The sequence below is a fragment of the Melopsittacus undulatus genome, chromosome 6 (assembly GCF_012275295.1).
Source record: "Melopsittacus undulatus isolate bMelUnd1 chromosome 6, bMelUnd1.mat.Z, whole genome shotgun sequence".
Classification (NCBI taxonomy): domain Eukaryota; kingdom Metazoa; phylum Chordata; class Aves; order Psittaciformes; family Psittaculidae; genus Melopsittacus; species Melopsittacus undulatus.
The window spans coordinates 36,478,392-36,498,725 of NC_047532.1; the positions used below are offsets into that span (position 1 = coordinate 36,478,392).

The 20,334-nt window shown below is 42.3% G+C and overlaps 1 protein-coding gene and 1 non-coding gene across 3 annotated transcripts in view; both read left to right on the top strand.

The window, feature by feature from the left end:
* The window catches only part of ARHGEF26 (Rho guanine nucleotide exchange factor 26), a 59,077-nt gene that overhangs the window by 28,088 nt on the left and 10,655 nt on the right, over window positions 1–20,334 (top strand). For both annotated transcript variants that reach the window (XM_005141997.3, XM_031042706.2), the window contains exons 6-10: window positions 4,397–4,549; window positions 5,041–5,170; window positions 7,590–7,664; window positions 9,384–9,473; window positions 17,268–17,422. In XM_005141997.3, the coding sequence (XP_005142054.2) occupies window positions 4,397–4,549; window positions 5,041–5,170; window positions 7,590–7,664; window positions 9,384–9,473; window positions 17,268–17,422 (603 nt within the window). The remainder of the gene's footprint in view (window positions 1–4,396; window positions 4,550–5,040; window positions 5,171–7,589; window positions 7,665–9,383; window positions 9,474–17,267; window positions 17,423–20,334) is intronic.
* On the top strand, window positions 14,830–14,948 carry LOC115945285 (5S ribosomal RNA). The gene has a single exon (XR_004079649.1). It is a non-coding gene; the product is annotated as a 5S ribosomal RNA (ribosomal RNA).

Sequence of the window (20,334 nt, forward strand, 5' to 3'; positions counted from 1 at the left end):
TGTGGCTGCAGTCCCTTGCTGCAGTGACCCTCTTCAAAGCCATTCTTTCTTAAAAGCTCTCATTCTGGTCAAGCATAAAAATTCTAGGAAAATAAGGCTGTAATTTTTTCCCATTTTAACAATCTTAAATCCCAACCCCTAAGAAATTACTTTGTGATGCAGATTTTATGCTTCTGTTCCTGGTCAGAAATTTCAGGTTTTGAGAAGCTAATCAGAATTTATATTACTTTTACCTGAAGTTATCTAAAATTAGTAAGTATTTTTCCTGTTCCATTATCTGTAAGAGGAGGAAGCTGAATTGTACTTGGTTCCCCTTCAGGGGCTTTTTTCCGTTACTCTGGATAGTGATGTGTCAGCAGTAGCATCACTATGAAGCGAAATCTGCATTATAATCTTATTTATGCCAGGCATACAGCTCATTACGACTTCAAAGACATTACTCAAGAATAATAATAACGAACTTTGAAATAAGTGACCTACGAGCCAGACCACAGTTCACTTCCACACACAATATGGCTTTGATGGTGACAGACTGCTGTTTCCGTGACTGTGGCATCTGCTGGGGTGGAACAGAGGCACTGTCCAGAACACAGGGTAACAGTGGAGAATTACATGAACTTGCAAGGAGATGTGACATTAGTACTGCGAGCAGTAGGAAAAAAAGTCAGGTAAATGTCTGAGAACCTTGAGTTTGTAACTGCTACATAACCTGTATACAAAACAGTAATGATATTGTACCATCCCTCCCCCTCACCAACCCAGTAATACTCTGGTGTGTGTGCTGTCACTTTGCAAATAGAATCAAATGATCTCATGGTTTCGCTATCAGTTTTACGTGGTTCTTTTAACTTTTGGCTCTCTTGGGTGCTGATCACCTGGTTCTGCTGGCATTCCACGTTTACTTCACTTTCAGACAGATCTATTACCAAGTTTCTTCTTTCCAGTCTCACTCTCCAGAAAGGCTTTGCTGTCATTTTTCTGCTGTAGAGACCCTTGATGTAAATACACAATTTAGATTCTTTGCAATATCTCCAGCTTTTCTGTACATTCCTTTTGTGTGCTATTGTTTGATTCTGCATGCATTTTTCTCCCAGATAACTGATTCTGTAAGGTAATTATTTTTCTAACTCTAACTTGTCCTGCCTAGGATTTTTTTGCCTTCCTAATTAGCATTTTTAAAATCCAGTGCAGTCTATTTTTGGAATATCCAGATAGCAAGATAGACTGTTCATAACAGTGTAAGTCCTGCTCAGTTAATGTCATTATCTAGGGGTGAAGGGAAAGTAAATGTTGAGAAGAAATGTTGAACAAAATGATTCATGGCATCTGTTTAAGTAGAGCTCTGTTGGTGGGAGTTTTGCAATTGTAAATGAGACATCATTCAGGCCTTAAGAAGGTGATTTGTTTATAGCTTATAACATCGTGCATGTACCACTATGCATTTATGCTTTTGAATTAACTAGAGGTTTTTGATAAAGTTATGGATTCCAGTCATTAATTACAACAATGCCAATGAGTAGGAAAAAAACAGGTTAAGAAAATTGCCTGAGAGTATTGGCAAGTTGTTCTTGCTGCTGCTTACCAGTGTGCCAGTGATCTGCCTAAAGACATGGGAAGACCCTTTAGAGGAGCCACCAAAGCTTTAAGGAGAAAGCTCTTGTCATAAAGACAGGGCAAACACCAGTATTGCTGAGCTCTATTGTGTTTCTGGATATTGCTATAAAAAGAAAACAAACAGGAAATGAACTAAACCTGTATTTCTCAGTTTGGCATGTAGCCTTTGGAAGGGGGGGGGAGTTTGGAGTGTTACAAATTGGATGTCTCTTTTAAACAACCTAAGGACAAGATGAGGGAAATCAAATGTTGTCTTACAATGCTGTTTGACTTTTACTTAATTGGACCTGATTTTAACCAGAAATGTTCCAGATTTAACGTAAATGCTTTAAATAAATCCTTCTGGTATTAAGAAAAAAAAAGTAAAAAAGGCCAGTCACACAGTGCAACTAATTCATATTTGGTTAAATTGAATATGATCACTTGATCCTCAGTACTGCTCATTATGACAGAACCTGTCCTAAAACTTTAAGTAAAAGGATTTTATGATGCTTCTGGTTCACTGATTGTGTATCTAATTAGCAGATTGGATGCAAAACCCCCCAACCTTCAACTCAAATTTTTGATACATGATTTCCAGAGGTAGTATTTCTTGCAGTATGTGTTGTGGGGTTGGGATGTGGGTGTGCTGCTTCTCTCTGCCCCCTTCTTTTTCCCTTTTTTTTTTGTTTAATCTTCTCCTATGGAAGACTTTTACTGTTCTTTACAGGGACTCTGCTGGAGGGTATCATTGATGAAGTACCAGATAAATTCTGAAAGTGGAAGTTCTAGCTCAGCATGGCCAAAGACCTTGTCAGCATGCCATGACATACAACAAGAAGAAATGTTGTATTTCCTCATTTCCTGAGCAAAGTGAATTGGCAGCGCACTGAGCAGTTCTCTTAACTATAAACATGTCTGAGTAGAGTAGAAACAAGTTCCAGTTGTCTGTGGTTCATGGTGGTCAGCAGTTCTAATCTCACTGTTGGGGTTCATGGGAAAGTGTAGGCTCTGACTTGGAGACTCATTTTTTTCATTTTATTTTTCCCCTTCTTGTACCCCCATGACATTTCACACAACTGTTAACTTTAGTGGCTGTCTATGTATTATATGAGATCTTACAGCAGCTTAGTGTGCATTGCCAGTTAGTACTGGTCTGACACTAAGAAAACCAAATATGTAACATAATAAAAGAGAGAGACAAATGGAAATGTTTTGTGCTTTGAAATGAGATGGGTGGAGGGCAGGAGGGTGCTGGAGGACTCTGCCTTCCAAATGCGGCAAGGCTGTGAAAAAACCCTGCTGCACAACTTAATGGGAAAAAGTGAGGAGAAAGCAGTGCACTGCAGCAGGCAGCAGTGCATCTGTTTGTAGGCAGTGTCCTGTTTTCATCAGATGATAATACTGATACACATCCATCAGTTCAGTCTGCAGTTAATGTGTCAGAACTTTAAAAAACAAAACCAGCCAAACAAAAATCCCGCTTTACTTTTTCTGACTGCAGTTGACCAAGTGAGAATCTGGCAACCACTTGGTTCAGGCACGTTCTTTAAGCCCTCCTGAAAAAAAGGCTTAATTTTAGCGAACCCATGTTTTTAAACACTTGTGTGACAAGCTCCTATTCGTCCTGCTCTGCTCCTCTTACATGTTTGAGGTTTGTTTGTAAAACAGACTATGGAGAACATTGGTGGCATGCTTAGAAAAATGCAGTGCTGCAAGGTGACAGGTTTTGAAGAACCAGTGTTAGCGAAAAGAAAAATATAAAAAAAAAAGGCTGAAATCAAATGTTTCAAACTCTTTTAGCTTGATGTGAGATCAGGTGTGCCAAGTATTTCCTTAATTTTTCTGTGCTGTCTGAGAAGATTATCATTAGCTGGTTTGCTCTAGGGAGTTCAGGACTCAAGTGAATCACCCTCTGGAAAGGCAACACCAGGACGGGAGAGATTTCAGCAGCTTTTACATTTCTGAGGGTTGCGCTGATGTCGAAATGTCAGTGTAGGTAACTAATGACCTGCAGTAGCTGAGCCATGAGAGCTCTTGCACTCCAGATAGATATTTCTAATGACTATTGCAGAAATAAAGGCTTTTGATTTCTGGTGAAATTAGAAATGCAGAGACGAGTGGAAAGCTTTCAGAGGTTAAAGGGACTCACAGGCAGAACAGAGGATGAACAATGAGGAAGTTCATAGAACAATCGTGTTTAGGAGAAAGCATCCGCCAGGGTTTTAGTTTATGTTCCCATTTTCATTGTTTCCAGTCTGTCTCGTTTAAGAAGTGGATTAAGGTATATGGTACACGAGCACGTTGTGCAGCTCAGCCTCCTGAGTACTTTTGTGTTCTCTGTTTAGGAGTCACACATAACTTTATTTCATTGAATATTTCTGGTATTGCACTTCCTTTATTACAAGAGGAAATGTGTTAATGTGTGCTTGGAATTGTTTGGTTTCTTTTTCACTCCTGTTTCTGGAAATTCTCGTCCAACCAGCTCAGTAATGCTGTTCTGGTTTTGGCAGCTTGAGAATGGAAGGTAGCTCTGCCAGCATTGCTTACACGGAGCTCTGCCAGGTGATACTGCCACCCTTTGGCCTTTTTCATGTAAAGGTTTCTTTTGCTGGTCTGTCAAAGAAATGATCTCAATCTTTCATGAACTATTCAAGTTGCCATTAGTTTATAGAAGTCATGGATTGGGTCAAGTGCTAATTGTTTCAAGAGAAATTTTGGTTCTGTTTGGGTTTTGTTTCTGGTTTATTTGGGTTTTTTTTTGTTTGTTTTTTGTAAAAATGAATATTTTTCTTTTCCACAGGTTCTTTACAGAACTTGAAGCAAGGCATCAGAACAACATTTTTATTGATGATATCAGTGATATAGTTGAAAAGCATTCTTCTTCAACATTTGATCCCTATGTCAAATACTGCACCAATGAAGTGTATCAGCAGCGAACACTGCAGAGATTACTGTAAGAGCTAATTTAAAAATATGGTTGCAAAATCACCTCGTTTCTAGTAGGAGTGAGTAGTAGGCTGTGTAGTGGTAGTACGTATTTCGTGCAAAACCTGGCTTCCAGCTAAGCATGTGCTTATTTGCCTAGCTTTTCTTCATGTGCAAGTTCCTTTGAAGTTATTGAGCTGTGCCTGGCTGCAAGGTCCAGTCCTGATTGTGGTCCTGTGTGCCATTCCCTGGCCACTGATACATGCGGTTAATGAGTGTCAAAGACACACTCTCCTTGTCCATTACGTGTGAGTCTGTTCATGTGTGGGAGCAGCTGAAGTTTACAAATGTCAATCCTGGTCTAGTATATCTAAGAAATAAAGCTGAAGGCTTAATTGATATGACTGCTTCACAGCACACTTTTTTAATAATAAAATCATGATTTATTTAAAATGTAGCAACTTTCACAATTCTTTAATAAAACTTACCATTTAATTCTCTCCCCCCTTTTTTCATTAGAGCCACAAATCCAGCCTTTAAAGAGGTGTTATCACGGATTGAGTCCCATGAAGACTGCCGGAATTTACCAATGATCTCTTTCCTCATTCTTCCCATGCAGAGAGTTACTCGTCTTCCCTTACTGATGGATGTGAGAACAGTTATTTTTCTATTTGTACTTGATGCATGTTCTGTTAATGTTAGCCTTCTTGCATATTCAATTCTTAGGTCATTCCAGTCTCTTCCCATCTTTTTACTTCTACCAAGTACAGACTGTAGATATTGGTCTCCTGGTTATGAATTACTGTTGGCATTTGTTTGCTTGCTGTGGTTGGTACCTTCTGCTCCTGATGCCCCTTTCTAAAGTTAAATATTTAGACATTCTAATAGAAAAATTGTACAGTAAGTGGTCAAAATTAATCTGAACCCAAGGAGGAAACCAACACAGAAACTCTGTATAGTGTTAGGACTAAAATCAAACCCTACAGTTTAGAAAACAAGATTTTCCATTATATAAATTAGGTAAGGGCCCTTCTGCAGTAAATACTTACTTTCAGGAAGAGGGTCACAGTGTAGTGCTGAAGAATGAGCTCTGTAATGGAGGGCACAGGAGCTGTTCATAGATGGAACAGCATCAACATACGCTCTGTTTCTCACCACCATGTTAAACTGTGGGCATTCCCTTCCTGTGCAGGTTACTAGGTGCTTTAGGAAGTGCAAGTGGGTACTTCCGAAGCAAAGCTCTCGTGAGACCTCACTTGGAGTACTGTGTACAGTTCTAGTGTCCTCGACAAAAAAAAAGACATGGAACTGTTGGAACAAGTCCAGAGGAGGGCTACAAGGATGATCAGGGGACTGGAGCACCTCCTGTATGAAGACAGGCTGAAAAAGTTGGGACTGTTAGGCCTGGAGAAGAGAAGGCTGCATGGAGACCTCATAGCAGCTTTCCAGTATCTGAAGGGGGCCTATAAAGATGCTGGGGAGGGACTCTTTATTCGGGACTGTAGTGATAGGACAAGGGGTAATGGGTTCAAATTTAAACATCAGAGGTTTAGATTGGATATAAGGAAGAAATTCTTTAGTGTTAGGGTGGTGAGGCACTGGAATGGGTTGCCCAGGGAGGTAGTGAATGCTCCATCCCTGGCAGTGTTCAAGGCCAGGTTGGATGAAGCCTTGGGTGATATGGTTTAGTGTGAGGTGTCCCTGCCCATGGCAGGGGGGTTGTAACTAGATGATCTTAAGGTCCTTTCAAATCCTAACTATTCTATGGTTCTAAAGTTCACACCAAGATTTGTGGCATTTCTGATAAAAATGCTAGAACTAAATTTATGAGGTGGACACCAGCAGTAGTGCAGATAAAAATTGAGGCTGTAGTTCTGGCATTGGAAAGATCCACAAACAGGACAACTAATTTTGTTCCGCTATATATTTGCAAACTATGCATTGATTAATTTGATCATCTGGACAGTGCCATAGTTCATTCATGGACATTGAGTGCTCCCTTCTCTGCCGTACATTTCTAGGTAAAAAATGGCATTATAACCCCGTATTACTGTGGTGTGTCCCTAGGTGGGCCTTTCCTTTCTTGGCTTTTTCCCCTGTTTAGCTAAAAGCATCTAAACAAGCAAACCAAGCATTTTATTTTCCACTGTTCCAGTTTGTTTCATTTGTTTGTTTTTCTTGGACATTGTTGTGTAAACCTTACATTGAGACTTCCAGTGAATTTGATTTTTAAGGCTTCAGTAGCAGAACTATGGCTCCAACTACATTCAGAGGAGAGAACATACTTTATGAAATATCATAAAATCTTTTTGTTTCTCAATAAAGAAGTAATTTGTCTGGTCTGTCGTTGATTGCCTATTTCTGGTGGGGCTTCATCTCTAACTGGTAAGAATGAGCTCTGCAAATAGATGTAACTGTCATGTAAATCATGGATTGGATTTACTTCTCATTGCTTTCCAGCACTTCCTCTGTTCGGATGCTGCAGCTGTGCTCCCTTTCCATGTGCTTTTTTGTTTTAATAAGATAATACTGATGTGTATATTTTTTCCTGGTTCCTGTACCAGTGTAGCCTGAAGAGCCTTTTCTTCTGTTAATCCTTTGGAAACATCTTCCGTGGAGAGGTCAGACAGATTAAGCTGGTACAGTTTTCTTACTAGAAGTGCAGTTGTAAATAACTGGGTATTTCAACTTCCAGGAAAAGCTTAACACTGGAACAGGAAGAACCTGGTTCTGTATGGCTGTAGTAGGCTTTGTTGTGGGATGACAGAAGTTGGAGATAATTTGGTGAAGTTTCCCCTTTCCTGGGAGGGTGAAGCCTCGTTCTCCCACTGTGCTGCTGTTGTGGAGATGGGCTACAAGATGCAAAACACTGCGTGGCTCCAGAAGCTTTCAGAGGAGGTGTTCTGTTGGTGTGACAAAGCGCTCTTGGGGAAGTGATCCAGTGTTCTCTCATTGATCTGTCCCAGCTGTGACTTCACTTCTGATTTCAATTAATATGTATGTGCAATTCTGTGTTTGTCACAGCCTGTGCTTCCTAGTCCACTGAAGTCACTGACATTTTATTTCAGACTATTTGTCAGAAGACTCCCAAAGATTCATCAAAATATGAGAACTGCAAGCGGGCTCTGAAAGAAGTGAGCAAGGTAAGTTCTTCAGTTTAATCTGGATGCAGAAGCTTTTCTGCTTTGACTGTTCTCCTTCTGAAATCATGCTGCATACTTTTGTCATTTTGGAAGCCCACTGTGAGAGGTGGCTGGGTTTGGGTTATTTTAGTCACCTGATCATTAGTTACCATGTTATTACTCATCTTGTTCACCTGTTCCATTATGTAGTTGGGCATACTTGTTCTGTTTGCTGCCACTCCTGGTGACAGAAAGCTGTATGGCAGGACCAGACATACCAAAAAAGCCCAAGCCCTGTCCTGACAGTAGAGAAAAAGAAAGGCTTAAGTTTCCCTGGAAGATTCCAAATTCTTTCTGCTTTTATTGTAAATTAACCAGATCACCTCCTGTTAGTGGTCCAAAGTTGTTCTGTCTCCTGGAGTCACACTTTTTTGCCAAGAATCAGTGGCTGGGAAGAGGAGCCCAAGTCCATTTCCCATGCACAGACTGTAAATTTCAACAGCTCTTGTAGAATGAATTTCACTTCCTTCCATTTGGACCTGAGAAATCAGATTACCTTTTTTTTATTGGTGGGAAATTCCAATCTATCTGTTTAATACATTCTGGAAATTGTCAGCTCCTTAAACCAAAACATGGTGGCATGAAAAGAAAACCTGAGGATCTAAGGACTAGTTATTTTTTTGCCACCAAGATCTCAGAATTTCAGGAAGTGCAGTGCATCAGGGACTGTTGTGAATGGGAAGTGCCTGGTGTGCTTTTGTAAAGCAAAAAAAAATCTAGCACGTTGTGGCTAGACATTACCTTGGGCCTAGAACATCCTTATCTACTTTAAGGGAAAATGGATGACTTCCATGCATAAATAATGCAAAGGGGAAGAGCACTGAAGCATAAAACCACTGAATTCTTCTATTTAAGAAAGGCCACGAAGGATCATTTTTAGGCCTAAATTACTGTTTGGTTATTACTTAAGAAGATATTCTAAACCCGGCAGCATTGTGCTGCTGCCACCACAGCTAGGTTTTCCTGCAGGAACAGTGTACGGCTTGTGAACTGCCGGGTTATAGAAGGGGAAGAGGCCAATTGGTTAGGAAGTCCATGTCTGATGATGTGGGGTTATAGGGAATGCGTTTTTGTGCCCTTCCATCCTTGCCCCCTGTTTTTACCTGCTCCCCAACCCCATGTGCAGACTTCAGGGAAACTGCAGCCTGCTGTAGGACTGCAGACTCTGAAGGTCTGCTGTAATGAAACCTTTTCTAGGGTACCGTTTGCTTTAGCTTAACAAGCTGGTAGCACAATGCTTGTGTTGGGGCTGACAAATGTGTGTCGTGGACATGGCAGCATGTCACCCTGCTGTGCCAGTCTGAAGATTGCTTGTTTTGTAGCTGATCATTAACTTGGGCAGAGCTGTGACCATTCTCCATCAGAACTTTGAGCTGAACCTTTGTACCATATGGATGCCCCTGAAGAATGTATAATTATTGTAGTAGTATTGGATAATGCAGGTTGAGTGGGACCTTGGGTCATGCAGCCTCAAAGCAAGAATTGCTGTCAAGTCAGACTTGGTCACTCAGGGCTGCTTTCAGTCTGGTCTTGGAAATCTTATGCCTGTGACCCAGCATGAAAATCTCGTTCCTGTGTCAATTTTATGCTCCCCCAGAAATGTACTTTATAAATCTACAAAAGTTTGTATTATAAATCTTGAGTACATGAAGCCAGTTAAATAAATGTCTCTTTTCTTAGCTGGTGCGTTTGTGCAATGAAGGTGCTCGGAAAATGGAAAGGACAGAAATGATGTACACAATTAACTCCCAGCTGGAATTTAAAATCAAGGTATGATGATTATATTTGTCACTGTAAATCATGTAGCACGTGAATAGCTTTGACCACATGTTACGTGTTAATAGGATCATTGCCAGCATAAAAAGTATTTGGTGCAGGCTGTAATACTGATATGACCATTCAGTCAAGGAACCAAGTTTAGATTCTGGAGCAGATGAAGCTCTGGAAATAAGTAAGTAGGGCCCGTTGGACTTTGAATTGCTCTTTTGTCTTTCTCTTCCCTCCTCACATAAAACAAATACAGAAGACTGCACAGCATCATTTCCAATGTGTGCAGGAATTGTTGCAGCTCTCCACTGCAAATGGAGGCCAATGAAAAATGTGTCTGCTTAACTGAGTAGCTGCTGAAGTCTCTTGAGAGTGGGAACTTGTTGGAGGAATGAATAAATTGTTTCGGGGGAGCTATTGCATCATGAAGCAGTTTGGCTTCTCATTTTGGCATGTGCTCTGGCAGTGTGTGGAGATGTTCTGGTAAGTTTATCATACCTGAATTGACTTTTCTGTAAGCTGTAGATATATAAATGTAGCTGTAGATATTTTTAAGGTTTTGCTTAGATTTCTGGGGTAGATGAAAAACAATTTGTGTCTATCTCTAAAGCGTGCAGTAGTGTTTGTAATTGATACAGCAAACAGTGGAACTTTAATAGCCTCTTTGTGTTACGCAGTGATTGCTGTGAAGAAATGATCTGTTATGGCAGGATTAAAGTTAAACCTTTTGTCAGGTATTTTCATTTCAAGTAGAAGGATTATGTTACAACAAAATCTTTTTTATATGTATATTGAATTAAGTATTCTTTGCTGTGAAGATAAGCTACTATGAAGATGTTGCTGTTGGGAGAGAGGCCAGCTGCTGCTGCTTGGTGTGGAGATGGTCTTATATGTGATAGGAACAGTATGTCTGAGTGATTACTTTCACACCAGGAGGAATCCTAATTGTGTTTGACTGTCTGGATTCACAGCAGCATGAAATAAAAACCCAGCTCCATTTCTGGTCAGCTCAGAACATGTTGCTTGGAATTCTGGTCTGTTTCTACAAAATTCTGGTAGTCTGCTGTGAAAACTGCCCGTCTGAGGCCCCATGCTTTTTGTGTGAGCTGCCCAAGGGCAAGGTAACATTGGGATGCTGCACAGCTCAGCACTCAGGAGCTACTGTAGGGAGAGCCCAGCACCCTGCTTGAAGGTCATACCTGCAGGCAGGAGTCACCCACCTTTGCCTGTGACAGCACATGGGGGGTCAGCAGCGGCTGCCAGGACCAAAAAAGCGCGATGCCTATCTGGAATAGCAGGCAGCTTCTATGGGGTGAATTTAGTTAAGCTAAACTACACCTGTATGAATACAGTTCACTGTGATAATGCCACGGTTTTGTCTTCCTCTACAGGTATACTCAGATAACCCTCAGATAACTGTAAAGAGTCTTAGGAGACTGAGAGATTCCATTTTTTTTCTAGTATTGAAAATAAAATCTAAAAAAAAAAAAGTCCTCTACAATAATTTTTTTGGTAGGAGCAAAGAGCAGGATGGTCATAGTTGGTCTGACAGGAGTTTAGGGAGTCTGACACCCTTGGGTGACCTGCTCAGTGGTTTCATCTGTGTGTTTTGAATCTGCAGAAGTGCCCGGCAGGGCCTGAATGGGGGATCCCAACCTACAGGAGCAAGAGGCTCTGTGTGACTCATCTCGGTGTATGTGGTCACTTGCAGCCCTCACCAGCTTCATGGCAGTGAAACAGCTTCATATATGTTGTTTTCTGTGTTTTTTAATGCACGTTTTTTATTTGTGCATCTTAAATATGCACTTAGTGGTTCAGACCTTATCTGTGGTTTGAGAGCTTGCCAGCTGGCATATAAAAGACTGCTTTGGCTGCATTTCAGCACATTTTTAAGTTCTGACAGCTTGTTTTATATAGAAAGGAGATGGTTGACACGATGTACTCTTTTGGCAATTAAGGAAAAATTAATATTAAAGTAAAAACAAGCTGCCTTCAAATAGAGTCAATTAGGAAAATGTGATGAACTCAGAGTACAGTTTGGGAATTTAGTTTGTCCTCAAATAGGAATCTTTAAAATACTTTGTAAGAGTCGTCACAGTGCTGTAATCCTGTTTAACCATTATAAATTAGGTCAGCTATATCTGTTCTTGTGAGACCTCATAGAGGGCTTGGGGATTTTTGTTTATTTTAGATGTAACTGAAGTGTGTTTCACAGGAGTAAAAGAGGAGCTACTCAGATGTCACTTTTGTACATGACTCATCTGTAGAATTGAATTTTAATTCAGATGCTAAAGTTTTTAATTCTTAAATCATTCACCTTTAGCACCAGAAAAATTGTGTGGTTTTTTTTTTTCTGCAAATGTGTTATTTTACTGTTCATGAAACAAATGCATGTTACTTCAGTGTTCAGGGACCATCCAGCCCAGAGTCCTGTTTTGTGAAGTCACTACAAGCGTGATGGTATGATGGCTGGGGCATGGGCTGATGTTCCCCACTCTTCTATCATCACCTGGAGTCATTACTGCATTTCCAGAAATGTAAAGGCCATTTGTTCAAAAACTTTCTTCATGTTTCTGAACTTGAAGGGACTGAACCAGCAGAGTTTTGACTAAAAAATATGCCATACATTTTAAAGCTGAATGTTGATACAAATCTGTATTTTCAGTATGTGATTTCAGTGATGGGGCTTAGGAGTTCTGCTGGGGTGTTGGGTCTGAGCACTGAGCTGAACTGGCCTGTTGTAACCTGTGGGGTTTAACAATGACTTTTTAATAATGTGACCAGCCATGGTAAAAATGACCTGATACAGACCTAGGAGAAAGCGATAAAGTGGTATTGGCAGAAAGGCGAAGTTAGTGGCTGATCCAGGATGAGTGACAGTTAATGAACTTAAAGTTACACCAAGCCAAACTGATTCACTCTGATTCACTAACAGACTTGGGCAAAAAAATCTTGTTACGAAATAGGGATTTGAAAAAAAATTGGCATTTCCAAATGAGAGAATACAGTAGAAAATGCATTTAATAAACTAATGGGTAGTACAAACCTCAAAACCTGCAAAAATTATGTAAATCAAAACAGAATACATGAGCTTGCATCAATTGGGAAGAAATATCCAAAGGGAATTTCATCAAGATTTAATATACTGACACTGTCTTAGTAGCATGAACGCAAATTCACCAGTAATTGCAGCAGATGAATGAAATATGTTGGTATTTATTAGTAGCCACTTGGGAAGTATTTGGGCTTTGAAGGCTCTCTGACATGGGTCTACAGTGTAACAAGAGGTCACCTTTGTGCCAGGGGAAGTCTGTGTTCAGGTACCAGGTGAGGGCAGGATGTTGGTTACTGCCTGTCCTGGGTGTGCTGGGTCAGAAATCAGTGTAGGGCAAGGTAAAATGTGGAATGCTTCTTTAATTCCAGTGAGCTGCTGCACTTTGCATTTGAGCGGCCTTCACGTGCTATTGATGTGCTGCCTGCTAAGGGAAGGCAGGGGGGTGGGAGTTCTGAGGTGTTGCATGGGGACAGGGAAAACATCTTTGGAAAAGCCACTGTAATATTGTACCTCAACACTCAAAATGAGGGTGTGTTTGCATGGACAATGAGGGATTTACTATTCTGCTCTTCCAACTGTAAGATCACAGTCAGAACACTGTCTCGGTTTTGGCATGGTACTATGGGGCAAGTGCTGACAAGCTGGAGTTAGCTCAGTAAAAGGCAGCTAAAGTGATTAAAAGATGTAAAAAGCCAACCCATGCAGAATGAAGATGACAGCTGACAAACTGAATGAAGAAATACTTTTTTGCAAGCACATGAAAGGTGCTTTAAATGGGGGGGGAGGAGGGAAGCTAGGAGTGTGCACCAGGGATTGTATGATGTTTCAGGAGCTACTAGTGAAGACAGCAAGTGGAGAACCTCCCTTCCTGCTATTAAGGGAAATAATGCGGGAGATTTGGTGTGGTAATTACCTCGGAAGAATGATTCTGCTCTGTCGTGGTTTAAAACCAAGTCCTCACAGCTCGTTCACTCACTCCCCCACCCCTTGCTGCCCCAACTCCCGGAGAGTTAGGAAGGAGAATCCAAAGAATGTAGCCCCCACAGGTTGAGATAAGAACAGTTTAATAGCTAAGGTATAACACAGATCACTACTGCTACTACTACTACAAATAATAATGATAAAGCCAATAACAAGTGAAGAGAATACCTCACCAGCCACCGACCTATAACTCACCCCACCCTGCCCAACCGAGCACCAACCGATACCTCCTCCATCCCCCCAGAGCCACCAGCCCTTCTGGGTCTCTCCCGGTTAAATCCTGGGCATGATGTGCTATGGTATGGAATACCTCTTTGGCTAGCTTGGGTCAGGTGCCCTGCCTCTCCTTCCTCCCGGCCTCCCCTCCTCCCTGACAGAGCATGAGGCTCAGAGAGTCCTTGGACAAACCAAACATTTGAGCAGTAACTAAAAACATACTTGCTATCAGCAACCATTCTCAGCCTGAAAGTCAAAACACAGCACTGCACCAGCTACCAAGAACGAGAAAAATGCTACTGCTCGAACCAGGACATGCTCACACCTTATGAATTGAGGGGTGAACTGACTAACTTTTCTGAGAGCCCGTGACACAGAGAGTTGTCATGCCTGGTCTGAGAGAATACTCTTAAGAAGCACAGACCCTGCTCTAGTGGCATGCCTGGAGCTGTCTGACTGGCTGTGTAGCAAATCACAGAGCAATTGTAGTTGAGTGTAGCAGCCACTCTTTTCTGGCCAAATGGAAGATGGAGAAAAAGCTGAAGGTGATCCTGAGGAAGGACAGTTGTTTGCTAACATGGCCTTTTGTAAGTAAACAAATGAAGAGACGTCATTTGAAGACTTTGAGATGTGTCTTTCAAACAACAGGTGAATTTATGATGTCATGAGCTTATGATATTATGATTTATGATGTCAGTTTATGATGTCATGAGCTTTATGATGTTATTACTGGTTTGGCATTAAAATGGGCAGCTAGGTCAAACCCTATGTAATACATACTGCTTTACACATTTTTTCAGAGCCATGTCGAAACCTCAGTTTACTTACAGGGTAGAAAATGGGTGCTACCACACATGATTGCTAAGCCTTCTGCATTCCTCACCTTACATTTTCACAGCAACAAAGTCTGTATACTCTGAACATCTCAATAATGTTCAGTGCTGTACCAGGACCAGTCTGATCTTGTGTGCTGTCTTCTAATCTGCTTATGACTGTTTAATGTATTTACAGAACCTTCACAGTAGGTTGTTGTCATGGTTTGAGATCTGTTCTTATCTCAATCCCTCGGGCCCCACGTTGGGCGCCAAAAAATGTCGTGGTTTAAAAGCCTACGGCCACACCACCCTGAAAACGCCCGATCTCGTCTGATCTCGGAAGCTAAGCAGGGTCGAGCTCGGTTAGTACTTGGATGGGAGACCGCCTGGGAATCCCGGGTGCTGTAGGCTTTTTTTATTGAGATAAGAACAGATCTGAGCGGATTTATGGTCTCTTGTCACAATGCTGATTTATTGGCTCTTAGAGGTTTTTCTCTGGATCTCGCTGTTTCGGGATTTTACCGGGTACTTGGTGTATAGATTGGATGTGTTTGTGTTTGTGTCGGAGGCTTGTAATACGGTGGGGCTCCGGCAGCAGGGGGGGATGGACGTGGCCGTGGACTTGGACTTGTACCAGGCCGTCCCACTGCTCTTCGCCGTCCTTGTCCTTATCCTCGTCATCGTCTGTGTGGAGCTGCATGAAGCCAGGAAGGAGCGGCCCCGGGAGCTGCCGGCAGCTGAGGCTGCCAGGGAGAGCGGCACGGGGAGCCAAACGGCTGTGGCAGAGCAGCGGGAGCAGGCGGGGGAGGAGCGGAGCAGGGCGGTAGCTGAGCAGCGGGATCAGGCAGCGGGAGAGGTGAGTCCCGCGGCCGTTCCCGACCCTCCGACGGCCGAGAGTGTCCCCCGGAAGTTGCCCGCCGACCCCCAGCAGGATGCAGGAGACTACGCAGCACTTCCCAGCAAGGCAGAGGAGGAACTGAGTCCTGCCGCCGTTCCGAACCCCGCAGCGGCTGAGAAAATTCCCCGGAAGTCACCCGCCGAGTCCCAGCAGGAGGCAGGAGACCAGGCAGCACTTCCCAGCAAGGCAGAGGAGGAAGATCTGGACTCGGGAGAAGAGAAGCTGATAGTGGGAGAGCTGGCAAGCACGGCAGCTACATCAGCCCCAGTGACAAGTGCAGCAGCATCATCTGAGAGTTCTGATGGTTTTGAATGGCTTTTGGGTGCCCTTGGGACCTGCCTGCTGATTGTGATGGTTTTCGGCATGGTGGCACACACACAGAGTGTGTTCCATCCACAACCATTTTGTCTGATCCCAAGAGTTAAGCAGAGTCAGGTCTGGGTCTTGTCTAGGGTTAGACAAGTACATAGGAGCACCAGTAGACTGTTCCCAAGGCTGGACAGTCATGAGTGGCAGGGCATGTGGGACAGTATAGCCGGGTATCTGATCCACTGGGCCTCTCCAGTGCTTTGGAAGCATTGGAGGTGGAAGGCAGCTGTATGGAGTCCCCAGCAGCAAGCTGTAGAACTGCTGAAGGGGACGGTGAATGATTTTGGTGGGCCCAGATACTTCAGGCTATCAGTCCAGAGATGCAACTTAGAGATGTCTCATGATCGAGGGGTGGACTTAAGAGTGATGGTGTATTGAAAATGTGGGATCTGGGCATGACGTGAATGGTATGGAATAAGGGGTGGATAATGTCATGGTTTGAGCATGTTTTGAGGGTGTTTTTTGTTCAAGGTTTTTTTCCAGCCAGGTGGGAGGGGAGTCCGGGAGGAAGGAGAGACAGGACACCTGACCCAGGCTAGTCAATGAGGTATTCCATACCATAGCACGTGATGCCCAGGATGCATATTGGGAAAGAGAAGGCTGGAGGGGTAGAGCTGTGGAGGAAAATGGAGGAGGGAGCACATGGTGCTTGGCCAGGCAGGGTGGAGTGAGTTATGGGTCGGTGGCTGGTGGGGTGTTGTATTCTTTTCACTTGCTGTTTGCTGTATCATTATTATTTGTAGTAGTGAATGGCAGTAGGGGGTTTGTGTTATGCCTTAGCAATTAAACCGTTCTTATCTCAATCCGTGGGGGCTACATTCTTTGGATTCTCCTTCCTAACTCTCCGGGAGTTGGGGGACTTGGTTTAAACCACGACAGTTGTACAGTGTATTTCTCTGTTAAAGGATTTTACATTTTTCACTCTGTGTGTGGCACAGAGCACACAAACAGAATGAGGCACACTGTTGTACCAGCTGGCCTCAGGGAAGTGATGAAGCTTGGTGCGCCATAGCCCTTGGGTTTGAGTGAGAAGCTGGAGCTCTTTTTCCCAACTGTGTAGGCAGAAAAGCTGTGAGATACCTAGAGGAAAATCCAAAGTTCATATGTGCTTGAAGAGCGATTGCTTCACGCATTCTACAAAACCTCACATATTCCTGGAGGACAGTCTCTTTATTTTTAATCTTAGGAGATCTCATATGGTCTGTTCCATCCCAGTGGAAGCAATCAAGTCTGTTCGTTCTTCCCCTAGCTGGGCAATTACATCATGTGCATGAATGATTTTCAAGTATTTGCATGCTACTACTTGTGTATTGGACACAAGGACAAAGATACTTTAAATCTTGATAACCTGTTGAGTTTGTTTAAGCATGTTGTTTTTCCCCCAAATACATAATACTCTGTTATCTGATTGTATTTAAACCTCTACTTTTGAAGGATTAAAATGTTATTTTCTTGCTTTGTAGCCATTTCCACTGGTTTCCTCTTCACGCTGGTTAGTGAAAAGAGGCGAATTAACAGCGTATGTGGAAGACACTGGACTTTTTTCTAAGAGAACTTCTAAGCAGCAGGTGTACTTCTTCCTCTTTAATGATGTCCTCATTATCACCAAGAAGAAGAGGTAAGAGTGTCACCAGCATAACACTGCCTTTGTGTTCAGCTCCTTGAAGTCACTGAGAGAATAGCCAAGTTACTGTTGTCTTTGAAAGTTACCATGACTGTTGCGTGTGCTTCAGCCCAGGAGAAAGGAACATGGAAGCTTCTTGGCTTCTCATAGCACATGTTTAGCAATGACAGGTAACTACTAAACAGGATTTATTTTCAGCAAACACTGCCAAAACTCCAAATTGTCAAACTAATTTGAAGAGTTCATCCTTGGTGCCTTTGCAAAGGGAGAAGTTTGAGAATGATAAAGAGGTAATGTTTATTCCCCTCCATGCTTTCCACGGTTGGGCTGGTTTGGGGAGTGATGTGTGTGGGACAGCTCTAGCAGTCTCCATTTTACCACTAGATTTGATGAGAGGTTCAGACAAATTGAGCAGAATGTACATTCTCTACTGTGCTATTAGATACTACTTGGTAGATAAACCTTATTCTGGGACTAAAAAGTGTTTTTTGTTTGTTTTTTTTTTCTCTGGGTTGGCCAGTTAAACCAAATACTAGCTCTTTTTAAAAAACACCCTTCAAATTCATTATTTAAATAAATTTTGACAGATACAGTATAAAATCTATGAAGAAAATGCTAATACTTAAGAAAACTAAATGAGAATGGAGAAGAAAAATATTAAGTGAAGATTTTGGTTTTTTTTTTAATAAAGATGGGAAGGCAAGTGAATACATTTCTTGCCAGCTATCATACTGATGTGAACACGTTTCTGAGATTCAGTGTTTATCAAAGATTACGCTGAAATGCTTCTGTGAAAGTCCCTTGTTCAGTCCCTGGCAGCACATCAGAGCTGGATCGTACTTCTTTGAACAGTGTGTTTCTTCTCTTATGGGACTGCTGTTAACGTATTACTGTGCTGGTAGCTAAGTAAATGTTGGAGTTGGGAAAACAGTGACACATCTACTATGTTGTTACATTGTTTATTGGTTTCCTATGAGATGGCCTGGTATCCAGATTATAAACCAGATTTTTATAACAACATATTGTATCCAAAATTTGGGACTTGGGATTTATGACAGCTGAGAGATGTTGGAATTGAAATGTCCTAAAGGGGCCCAGAGGTCAAAATTGGAAGAATGCTTCATGTAGATGATCAGGTTCACAGTCACTCTTGAAGACCACCTAAACAAACAGATGCAATTGAAAAGCACTAATTCCTGCAAAACTCCCAGATATTCTGAGTATGAAGCATGTGCTTTGCCTGAGTGAATCAGCTTATTAATGGTAGTTGAGTTCTGGGTGATTTGTTTTCCCACCCCCAGTGTTACCGTGTATCCTGTCCACAGCAGTGGACAGAAATTCTTGTTGCTGGTTGAGTTTAAATGTTTGTGTTTCCCTTGAGCAGTTTTGTTTCAGAAGATTCTTGACACTGTTAAAAAAATAATCCCTCTTCGTTACTGTGCTAAAAATACTCATTGCTTAGTGCCCCAGTCGTGCTGTTAAGCTCCAGCCATCCTCTCTGAGCAGTTTGCTGTATATGCAGGACCTCGCACAGGCAGCTGGCAGCTGCTTGGTCCTAAGTTCTCAAGGGCTGGGCTTGGTGGGACCTGCCAGATATGTCATTTGGGTAACTGTGGAGTAACTCTGCTCCAGCCATGTAGGGCATATGTCACTACTCCCATCTGTGTTTCAGGGACACTTGCCAGATGTCAGACTCATCATTGGAAGAACTGCATCTTTTAACACTGAGTGATCAATGGGCCCAGAAATCTGTTCATAATGAGAACTGCTACATTTTAGCTGTAAAAAAAGATAAACAGAGGTCTTGTCCTGATATATCCTAAAGGCATGCTCCTGAGTTCACAACATCATAAAACGGGTTGAGTTGAAGGGACCTTAAAAGTTTTAATGCATTACGTTGATAAGAGCAGTCAGTGCTAGCATGTGTCAGGATGTCCACTTCTTGGTGGAAGGGACAGCTTTTGTATGGTTGGTGCACAGGAAGGTACCAGTTAATTCTTATACATGTGAACACAGATGTTGGCTGGATTATGGCATGAAGCAAAGAGCTGAGTGATGGCTGGAGTGCTCAGTATATGCTTCAGAGTTGCCTGTCCAGTCAGTGAAGGAAGGTCCCTTTGGAGAGCAGTTCTGAATTGGAAGTCTAATTCAGCTTGTCCAGATTGCCCTCCAGAACAGTGTCCTTTGTTCTCTGACTCTTCAGGTAACTCTGGGAAATTAAATGGAGAAATTTGGAAAGTTAAACGTTGTGAATACTCTGCAAAGACCCAAGTGTAGACTGACTTCGAGTAACCTAAATATTTCATCTCTTGTTCTTTCAGCTTTGTGGTAGTGTTTCACCAATCATAGAATCACAGAATATTGGGTTAGAAGTGACCTCAAGGATCATCTGGTCCAGCCTTTGACTTCTGTTCTCTCTATTTATCCCCTTGCTGTACTGTGAATTGCCACCATTTTGGCCATGACATCCACTACAGGGACCAGAAAACCAATAGCTTATGCTGACATTGGATTTTGAAGGTAGTATTCTGACACAAGGAGTAATTAATCTTTTAAGAGTTGTTCTTTCAAGCTGCCTCAGCTAGCCAGAAGATGCACCAGTTAGTTACATCCTGTATGCTTTTGGGAAATTTCAGGTGAGCTGCAGAGGGGCTTATATTTTTGAATGAGTGTACATTCATGGAATATTCTGTTCTCAGTAATCCCCTAAGGAATCCCCTACCACTAGAATCCTGTCTGTCTTAATCACTCTGTGGCTTATCAGCTCTGGAGGTGCCTCAACAGCAGAATGCAGCTGGACTTCATACACCGGATTCACCCAGAGTTTTAGGGCTGCTTGCAAATCCAGGGTTTTTTCTTTAAATGCAGGGGTGATTTTGTAACTTCTGAGGAAAACCAAGGACTGC